This window comes from Gopherus flavomarginatus, chromosome 9 (assembly GCF_025201925.1).
Source record: "Gopherus flavomarginatus isolate rGopFla2 chromosome 9, rGopFla2.mat.asm, whole genome shotgun sequence".
In the NCBI taxonomy this organism is placed as follows: domain Eukaryota; kingdom Metazoa; phylum Chordata; order Testudines; family Testudinidae; genus Gopherus; species Gopherus flavomarginatus.
This window is the reverse complement of record NC_066625.1, coordinates 16,973,773-16,984,307: the sequence shown is the minus strand read 5'-3', so window position 1 is coordinate 16,984,307 and position 10,535 is coordinate 16,973,773. Positions and strand designations below refer to the sequence as shown.

Genomic DNA, 10,535 nt, shown 5'->3' with positions numbered 1-10,535 from the left:
GAGAGGTTTTTCTGAAGTTTTATACTGGAGCTCTGAGCAGTCACACTGCTCTCTTACATACAGTGGAACTCCCACACCTTTTCTGCCCTGACTGTCCTTCCTGAACAGCTTATATCCATCCATGACACTACTCCAGGCATGTGAGTTATCCCATCAAGTCTCTGTTATTCCAATCACATCATCATTCCTTGACTGTGCCACAATTCAAGGATTTTGATAAGTTGGAGAGAGTTGTGCCAAAAAATGATTAAAGATTTAGAAAACATGCCTTGTAGTGACAGACTCAAAGAGCTCACTCTACGTAGCAAACAAAATATTAAGGGGTGACTTGATTGAAGTCTCGTAAGTATCTAAACTGGGAACAAATATTTAATAATGGGCCTCCCACAATAAAACAATCCCCATTCAATCTATCAAAGAAAGATATAACACAATTCAGCGGCTAGAAGTTGAAGCATAGACCAGTTCAGACTGGAAATAAGGCACACAATTTGCAAAGTGAGAGCAATTAACCACTGGAACAATTTCCCAAGGGTCATGGTAGGTTCTGCACCATGTTAAATTTTTAAAATCAAGATTGGAGGTTTCTCTAAAAGATTTGCTCTAGAAATTATTTTGGGGAAGTTCTATGGCCTGTTATACAGGATGTCAGACTGGATGATCACAATGGTGCCTTCAGGTTTTGGAATCTATATTCACGTACCAGAAGAACAGCACTGGCTGTGAGAAAGCAGAGCTTAAGTCAGTCAGGATTAGGTAGGAAAAGAAACACAGAAGGAAGGAAGCATTTTTTTTAATTTTCAAACTTAAAACAGTTTTACAAACACTAGAGATCATAAAACAAAACTCAGAAGAGGCTCAACCACATGTCCTTTTCATTAAATCAGGATCAAGCCAGCTGGTGTTATTTGGAGCAAATGCTTTTCCATTAGTGACACCAATAGGTTTAAGTTGTAAGTGCATCATGGAACATCTAAGCCACACACGTGTACAAAAAGTGCACAGCAACAATACTATTGGAAAACAAGCTATAGCCGTACTATATTAAAATAGGGGTTTTTTTTAATCTGGGTTTCTAGTCTTTGTAAAAATGATACTGTAACTTATCAATTAGATGTACTCTTCAAATGTTATAGGAAGAGAAAAAATTCAGATGCTATTTTCAAACTGAGGCAAAACACTCATTTTGTAAAATTGAAGCCATATAGAAAAAGTTTAACTTTTTCTATTAGATGTTGTGTAATACAGAGAGCTGCTTTCACATGAAGAAGTTTAAAAACCAATTCAAACATGTGCACAGCTAATAAAAAAATAAAACCAATGAATGAGACTATTTAATAAAAACATCAAACTTAAATAAAGGAGTACCTTTGGAAGTATCCTTAGAAATGGGTTCTTCTCAGATAGTTAACAGATAACCATATATGCTCTTGTCCACTATGTACATTGCTCTTCTTGAGAGACATACCACAGGGTGCTTTTGCCAAGATTATACACTGGCATCTGTCTATTCTAGAAAATTACAGGAATTTGAGGGAGAGGTTTGCTCATAATACTGAGCTATTTTGATGGTGGCAATTCCTCTTCTCCCCCTCCCCCAACATATTTCAAAGACATGTTAATATGTTCTAAACTAGACTTTGTAGACATCTGAATAACACACAGAAAATCAGGCGCTTATGGCACATTCTGTATTTAATAAGACGAGGTTTACATAGTATAGAAAGTCATGTCACCAAAACAAAATGGCATTGTATTTTCAAATAAACCCTCATGCAAGATCCTGTCCTTTTCCAGACCTCTCAATCCTGCCTCTGCCACTGGCTTCTCAGGATGTCTAGAGGCAAAGGGGTTGAGTCAGCCCAGCACCCTATGGTAGTTATTGACTTGTAGTAAGTGCGTGTAAAATGCTACCGATCAGACTGGTAACAGTTTACATACACATTGCACAGATCTATGACCACACAAGATGGAAGGCATTGGAGAATCAGGCTGAAGAGTTAAGTGATAAATATCACACCTCTCTCTGACACTGCGTGCTGCAACATTGACTCCAATAGCAAAGACAGGATGGAGCATTACGGTTTTGGGGTTTTTTTTAAATACCTGGATATTTTAAAAAGCAAATTTAAAATAAAAAATTAAGCTCCCCTTTAAATGTCCATCTCAAAACTCTAAGCCAGTCTATTTTTACAGTGATCTTTAGTGTTCGTCTTCCCCTTCCATCACACTCTCTATGCCTGCTGACTGTCGCTCTCATTGGGCTTAGATTCCTCCTCACTCTGACCTTTGTCTTCTGGTTTCACTTCTTTAGAGTCCTCTTCTGCCAGTTTTATATCTTTCAACTTCTCCTCCTGTGAAGCACTCAACAGGTTTTGCTGTACCAGCTCTTCCCTGGTGCTCTTCACCACCTCTTGTAGATTATATTTTCTGAACAAAACATAGTCTTTCACCACGCTCAAGCAACAGACATTTTTTATTATTTCTACCACAATGGTATACTGGGGGTTATTAAGATCCACTTTGTTTTCTGGATTTAGGCTGCCCACTATTCCTACAAAATAAAAGGACACGGTCTTAGAGTCAGTGGGGAAACTGGAGGAAATGTTTTTCATAGAAAAGAGTGTAAATGAGGTGTCACATTCATCAGTTGAGCCCTCACTTAAAGTGCAAGGACTTTTAATAAGATTAGTTCTAAAAAAAAAAAAAAATACTGCAAATCAGATAGAGGGGATAAACTTACTGCCAAACAATGAGAGAAACCTGCTATTGTTGTAGCAACAAGCCAAAATAAGCACCAATTTCACAAGAAAATTATTTCCAAAAATATTCTGAACACTCCGTTATGGAAATAAAATCTCAGAGCACAAACTGAACCACAAAGCAGGGGAAAACAAGGCACCTTACTCTAGCTATGACAACTGCAATCAAGAATTTTCAGTCACTGAATTGGTCAAAATAGCAGGACAGATTGGGACTCTTAGAAACTCTCTCGAACCAAAGGGCTATTGCACAGCAACTATCAAGGAGAAAGCTGCCAAGTGAATTTAGAGTTATTTCATTAAGGCCACGTCTACACTACAAAACTAAGTTGACTTGATTTATGTTGGCATACAGCTGCCACCATAATTACATCTCTTGTGCATGTCTACACTTCACTCCTTGTTTTGGTGGCACATGTCCTTACCAGGCGTGCTTGTATCGATTGCACTGTCAGTTTGAGGCATTGTGGGACACCTCCTGAAAGCCAGTAACAGTCAACACAAGCAAAGCAGTATCTACACTGACACTGTGTCCACCTACCTACATCAACCTTGACTCTGCACACTGCTTATGGAGGTGCAGTTATTAAGTCAGTGTAGGAGGGCAGTCACCTTAACAGGAGTGAAATTCAAGCGTAGGCATTTCCATAGTTAGGTAGACGAAACAGTCTTGCATCGACCTAACTGTAGTGCAGACCAGACCTAAGTCATAGTCTAGGGACACATTGACAAGCCATTTCCCAATATAACGTTCAGTATTCAAAGGATTTTTAATACAATCCTGGAAGTTTGCAGGAATGGTATTGTCACAGTGAGTTATACCCAACAAAGTTGGACCACACACTCTTCTGGTTTATGATCTGTTAAGATGAAAACCTCTGATAGCAAAAAGGAGTGTTGTTCATGTCAGGTTACTTTCGCAGAGCTTAAGGAAAAAAAATTGAAAGACTTTTCATAATTCAATCTGCTTGAGTCTTCTATAACGCAACATTTATGTCTACTAAAAAATTTTTGCTTGAATAATTTGCTTACACATGCAGTCTTAGGTAGCTTATACACTTGTCTACAATCATGCTAGGTCAGATAAGTACATACCTGCCAATTCTTTGATTACTTCTTCCCTACTCATGTGACTGTTATTACGAGCTTTGTAAACAATCTGAAAAGTACCCTTATTAGGGGCTTTAAACCAAGGCTCAAAGAAGGTCTCTGAATACTTTTTCATATCTTCCACAAAAGCCTTGCAGGTTCCAGAAATGGGCAACATACGCAGAATCACTCTTGTTTTCTTCTTTTTAGTAGTGTGCAAGTCCTTTAATATATGATGGACGAGATTCTCAGGTTCTACAAGAGAAGACAACAGAGTAAGAGCAACAAATAGAAAGAATTTCCTTTTAAAAAAGCAATACAGCATCAAATCTTACTTGCTTACAAGTACAAAGAAACTGAATCATCAAATTCTACAGCACCCTACTAAATTCTATAGGGTTCTTACAAAAGGGTAGGGCGTTTGTAAGCATGGAGAGAGTATTTCCATAATTCTGACTTGTGAAGCACAAGAGAGAGTAAGTGCAACACTGGTGCAACACTGAAGGTCTACTTCTGAAGTTTTTTACTCAGACAACAGGAGTTTTGCCTGAGCAAGAACTGAAAGATCAGACCCTACTCATGTCTACTGGACTGTCAATACACTGGCTGTTCTTCCAGCTCGTATTTGTTTTTTCACAACAAGGCTGAGGATCTGGGATCAGCAGCCTTTTTGCATGCTTTCCAGGTTCAGCAAAATACCAAGCCCTTTTACATTTACAAGGGTCAGATTGGTTCTGCTTGGGCAAAATAACTACCTGGCTGTAGTCACTAGAGTGTTCAATGGGAAAGCAAAAGGAAAAGAGGAAGGTTGCATGAACATTCAGCATGCTTCACTTCTTTGGCAGTCACACCGTGACACAGTCTAACAAATTGCAAAGCAGCTTGTGTGTGTTGCATTATGCAGCAGTTATTTCACTACATACCTACACCCAGCGTTCTAATAAAGACCACATTGTTAGCTCCACTCTCCACTGACTGGAATCTTCTCAGCTTCTGTTCAGTCGAAGTGCGAATCTGATCAACTTCTTTCTTTAAGGCAGCTTCAACATCATCTTCCTCCTCTTCACTTCCTGACAACCTGGCATCTTGATCTATAAACTGTTGGAACAAGAGAATGCATCTTAAATGAGATGTTAGCGAAGGGTTAAGAAATCTCATCTAATGCTCAATAAATGAAAGTCACAACCACCACTATACCCCCTGGCCTAAAAAACCCAGAATTCAAGCAGTGATACTGTAGACAGTTAATAAGGCATTTTAGGAATAGGCACACTGCATTAAGACAAGCACCAGAAATTATTGCAGAGGGAATCATCATTTCATTTTCTCTATCTCTGTGGTGATTTAATTTTAAAGCACGTTACATAAAATTTGTCTCTTGCACCATTAGGTAACAAGTGGATGATCAATCATCTTTAAACAAAAACCCAAAACTCATCACCAGTTTGGAAAGCAAACTTTTCAAGATGATTACCTATAGCAATTTATAAATGGGAACAGCGAGTAATAGGCAAACTTTAGGCCTGGTCTATACTAGGAAATTAAGCTGGTTTAACTACATCACTCGGGGTGAAACTGACCTAACCCCCAGTGTAGACAGCACTAAGTCAATGGGAAAATTCTCCCATCAACCCACCTACCACCTCTCAGGGAGGTGGAGTACCTACACCAACAGGAGCAGCTCTCCTGTTGGCATGGGTAGCATCTTCAGTGAAGTATTAAGTGTAGACAAGCCCTTAATCTGTAGGCAAAAACTCAGAGCAATAAACAGGCCAGCTATGTTAACCAGGAGTTATTAAACCAAGTGTGTATCCATCACTGAAAGAAGTACTTACACTGATTTGTAGAGTGCTTTTAAAGAGAGTGTTCTCCTGTGGCACTTCAACATCATCAAAATAATTAGATGCCCTGTTTAACGTTAATTCACCTCTTGGTCTAAAATATCCACAAACCAGACCATTAACATGCTGCCTTTTTCTGTTGCTTAACATTATTATTTTGGCCAAGAGAGACGCCCAAATTATCCAGCACGGCCATTCTTGGGCATCCTTTAAGGGCGCCAGCTCTCAGCAGTGGCCCGATACCAGCAGCGCGCAGGACCCACAGCCAATCGCAGGCCTCTGCTGGTATGGGGTTCACACTGGTGCTGCCACAGATAAACTGCGTACAGATGACTCTGCCACCACAGCAGACTGTAAGCTCCTCGGGGCAGGGACTAGCTTTTTGGTGTGTGCTCGGGGCTTAGGAGGGGGATCCCGAAGTACCATGCTAATAATCTGGCCCCCTGATACGCAGCAGAGCCAGGCCAGCGGCTGGCCGCACGCACCTTCTCGGGCCCGTAGAGCAGGTCCCCGTACTCGTTGAGCAGGCTGTAGGCCTCCCCCACGCACTTGCGCTCGTTCATGTTGCAGGTGATGAGGATGCCCTGCATGCCGAGCTCCAGCTGCCGCGGCCCGCCGCCGCCCCGGGGCCGCTTGGCCTGCTGCCCCGGCACGTACCGCGCCTTGTGCCGCCGCTTCATCGCCGCAGTCGGCTGCTCCGAGGCGGCCATGGAGGCAGCTGAGCCACGAGTCCGGACTCCACGCGGGCGCCAGAACCACGCGTTACCTCGCCGACGTGCGGCGCGAGGCGATGACGCCACAGTAGCGCGACGGAAAGGGGGCGCATGCCAGCAAGTCCTAAGGGCTTTCCGGGTCCTAAAGCCCGCCGGATACAGTGGCTCTCCTAAAGTCACCCCCGTGACAGCCGCGTGCCGCTTGTCCCCGTAGCACCGCCCTGCTCGTGCCGGAAGTGAGGCCAGGAGACGAGCCAGGCCCCCCGCTCTGCCGCGCCAGCCAGCTCCGGGAAAGGCGCGACCCAGGAGCTGCCTGTGCTACCGCCTTGGCTCTCGCGGGCCGGGCCCTGCCTGCGTGGGGCTGGGACGAAATCCCAGCTGTAGCCGATGCTCCGGTGTGTTGTAATGTTTGGCAAAGAGCGGCCGCTGTGGTAAAGAGAGAGCCGTGTAGTTAGCCACAGCCCCACAGTGGTGAGCCAGAGCTGGCTGTGTTCGCACTAGCTCTGTACCAGCCCTTGTTTAGCTGTTGTACTAAAACGTTACCCCCACCCACGCAAAGCAGGTAAACAAGAGGGTCAATTTGGTTTATCCTACAACTTTAGGTGACTTTGAGTCAGGGACTGTGTGTTTCATTATTATATAGAGGGAAAATTGCTGACTCCCACATTCAGAAATCACGTCAGGCCTCAAAAATTCTGATTTTCCTCCCTCAAAATAATATTTTTTTTGGGGGGAAGGGTGCAATACTCCCCAGGGTACACAGGCTTGTGAAAAACCTCATCACCATCTGCCTTCAGTATGAAACAGTTTTGCTTCATATCTGATGTACCTCAGCTCCCTGAAACCAACAGCCTCTGGCCACAGATAAACGCTGACTTAACTTCCTGGCTTCTGCAGCCCCCATCTCTGTGATACGGGCTACTGATAAACACACAGCAACCTCCAAGGATAGGTTGCAATGGTCACATAAACACCGCTATACCAGAAACCTACTGCCTGCTATACTTACCTACGCGCCTCCAGCTTTCATCCAGACCACATCACACGATCCATTGTCTACAGCCAAGCTCTAAGATACAACCACATTTGCTCCAATCCCTCAGACAGAGACAAATACCTACACGATCTCTATCAAGCGTTCTTAAAACTACAATACTCACCTGCTGAAGTGAAGAAACAGATTGACAGAGCCAGAAGAATACCCAGAAGTCATCTACTCCAGGACAGGCCCAACAAAGAAAATAACAGAACGGTACTAGTTGTCACCTTCAGCCCCCAACTAAAACCTCTCCAGCGCATCATCAAGGATCTACAATCTATCCTGAAGGACGATCCCTCACTTTCACAGATCTTCGGAGACAGGCCAGTCCTCGCTTACAGACAGCCTCCCAACCTGAAGCAAATACTCACCAGCAACCATACACCACAGAACAAAATCACTAACCTAGGAACCTATCCTTTCAACAAAGCCCATTGCCAACTCTGTTCACATATCTATTCGGGGGACACCATCATAGGACCTAATAATATCAGCCGCACCATCTGGGGCTCGTTCACCGGCACATCTACCAATGTGATATACGCCATCATGTGCCAGCAATGTCCCTCTGCCATGTACATTGGCCAAACCAGACAGTCTCTATGCAAAAGAATAAATGGACACAAATCAGACGTCAAGAATTACAACATTCAAAAACCAGTCAGAGAACACTTCAACCTCCCAGGTCACTCACTTACAGAGCTAAAAGTTGCAATTCTTCAATAAAATAAACTTTAAAAAACAGACTCCAACGAGAAACTGCAGAGCTGGAATTAATTTGCAAACTAGACACCATTAAATTACGGTTGAATAAAGACTGGGAGTGGATGGGTCATTACACAAAGTAAAAACTATTTCCCCATGCTAATTTTTCCCTACTGTTACTCACACCTTCTTGTCAACTGTTTGAAATGGGCCATCCTGATTGTCACTACAAATGTTTTTTTTAATCCTGCTGATAATAGCTCACCTTAATTGATTAGTCTCGTCAGAGTTGGTATGGCAACACCCATTTTTTCATGTTCTCTGTGTACATATATCTTCCTACTGTATTTCCCACTGCATGTATCCGATGAAGTGGATTTTAGCCCATGAAAGCTTATGCCCAAATACATTTGTTAGTCTCTAAGGTGCCACAAGAACTCCTCGTTCTTTTTGCTGATACAGACTAACACAGCTACCACTCTGAAATCTTACAGAACAACGAACACTTTGGCAGTGGGTATTGAGGAGTTCTTAAGGTAACAGGAAGGATTTGCCTTCTGGTTTCTGAGCCTTTAGGGTGCGTGCATGTCACATTTTCAAGCTTTTCTCTGCCACCATGGAGGCTAGAAACTCACTTAAAATAAACCCAAAAACCTGAGCTTCTGAAGTAATCACTGGACTACAAAGCTAGGACTTTCAGACAAATATTAAATATCAAGATACACACGATATATCTGTAGCAGTTGGCAATACTGCCTATCTGTAGCGTGTCTAGCACAATGAAGCCATGCTCCCTGACTGGAGCCTGTATATACTGTAGCAGCACAAATAGTAAATAACTATAATAATAATAGACCTGGCTTCTCTAGGCTTTAGGCTAAACTTATATACACAAGCATCAGTTGTAAAAAACAAACAAACTCAAGAACCCTTCTCTTATTGATATGAAAAGTATTAGGAGAGAAATTGGTCTTTAAAATGGTGATTGATCTGAACTGTTAATAGTTTGGTCTGAATGTAAAATACTTTATCCTGCTACAGTGACCTGAACACAAAGTGAATTGGAGTTTTGATAGATTAGAATCTTGTTGATTTATGAGTTTGTAGAACTTTGGCTCAGAATTAAAGGTCCAGAATTTGAGTTAATAAATTGCAGAATATAAAGTGAAGCTAACTTGGGGCCTGATCCAAAGCCCATTGAAGTAAATGGAAAGATTCCTAATCATGCCCCATTGTACAGTCTGTATTTTATAGGCACTTACCAGTAGTCCCATACTACTCAGTGTAAGGAAGAACCAGATGAGCTGTATGATATTTATGATCGGTTAAGATTGCAGGATCAAGGCCTTAACACGATGCAGCTGTCAAAATACTGCAATTGCAAGGATTTCAAATGTGCTTAACTTTAAGCATGTGAGTAATCCCCTTGAGGCAACCAGACTACTCATAGTGCATAAAGTAAAGCAGGTATGTAAGTGTTTGCAAGATGGGTTTTTAATAAAGGAACCACTTCACTCTGTATCGAAATGCAGCAGCCAGCTACCTCTGGGTGAATGGTGATAGATGCCTTCTTAGAGCACATAGTAACATTACAAAACAATTGAAAAACACAAAGCAAAGAATAATTTCTCCAGATGCTGCTGCTTGGTGAGTATTAGGTAGGCAGAATTTAATTATCCAATCTGAATTTAACTAGGACACGGATTCAGGGCCCTACTCTTGTGAAAAGTGCCATGAGATTTCTAAATGACAGCATGTAGCCCGGAAACCAGCTTTATGCCTCATCTAAAAGAACGATGCACATAAACAATTTAAAAGAGATTAGGTTGTCACAGAGAGTATAATTTTATTCCTGAACCATAAAAGCTTCTCATCCAAGTGTTCTCAGCACATTGGCTGACCATGTAGTCAAAAAAACAAAAAAGTTTCTCTATCATTTTCTATTAACTTTCATGCATCCTTTGTGGCAATTTAATCTTTCATTTGAGGATTCCTTAGGACGAATGCCCCTCTATGCCCCTCTGTTGAAGGATTTTTCTGGGTATATTTCAAAGAAACATTTAAAATCTCACTCATGCAGACCTGCTGTATGTCTCACTAACTGTGAGGGAGAGAGCAACTCCCTTATTTGGAGGAATCTTTCTAGAGCCGTTTCTTTTAGACACTGTGGAGGTTTCCATGCGACAGTTAACATCTATTCTCCCCTGATGCAGGTTGCCCCAGTCTGGCATGGTCAAAAAGCAGGACAGCTGATAGTTCCTGTGGAGAAAGACACGTGACATAAATGCTAAAATGTATAAAAGCGACATCAGTTTTCTTTCCGTGTATCCTGCAACCACAGAATCAGACGATCCAAATATTTCTGATGAGTGTTGCTTCACCACTT

General features: G+C 42.2%; 1 protein-coding gene across 1 annotated transcript; it reads right to left on the bottom strand.

The window, feature by feature from the left end:
- Positions 1–777: 777 nt before the first annotated feature.
- THUMPD1 (THUMP domain containing 1) lies at positions 778–6,555 on the bottom strand. Its single transcript, XM_050968754.1, has 4 exons — positions 6,178–6,555; positions 4,775–4,949; positions 3,858–4,106; positions 778–2,554 (listed from the first exon to the last, which is right to left on the bottom strand). The coding sequence occupies exons 1-4, from the start codon at positions 6,400–6,402 to the stop codon at positions 2,235–2,237; spliced, it is 969 nt and encodes a 322-aa protein (XP_050824711.1). The 5' UTR covers positions 6,403–6,555; the 3' UTR covers positions 778–2,234.
- Between the last annotated feature and the right edge of the window lie 3,980 nt (positions 6,556–10,535).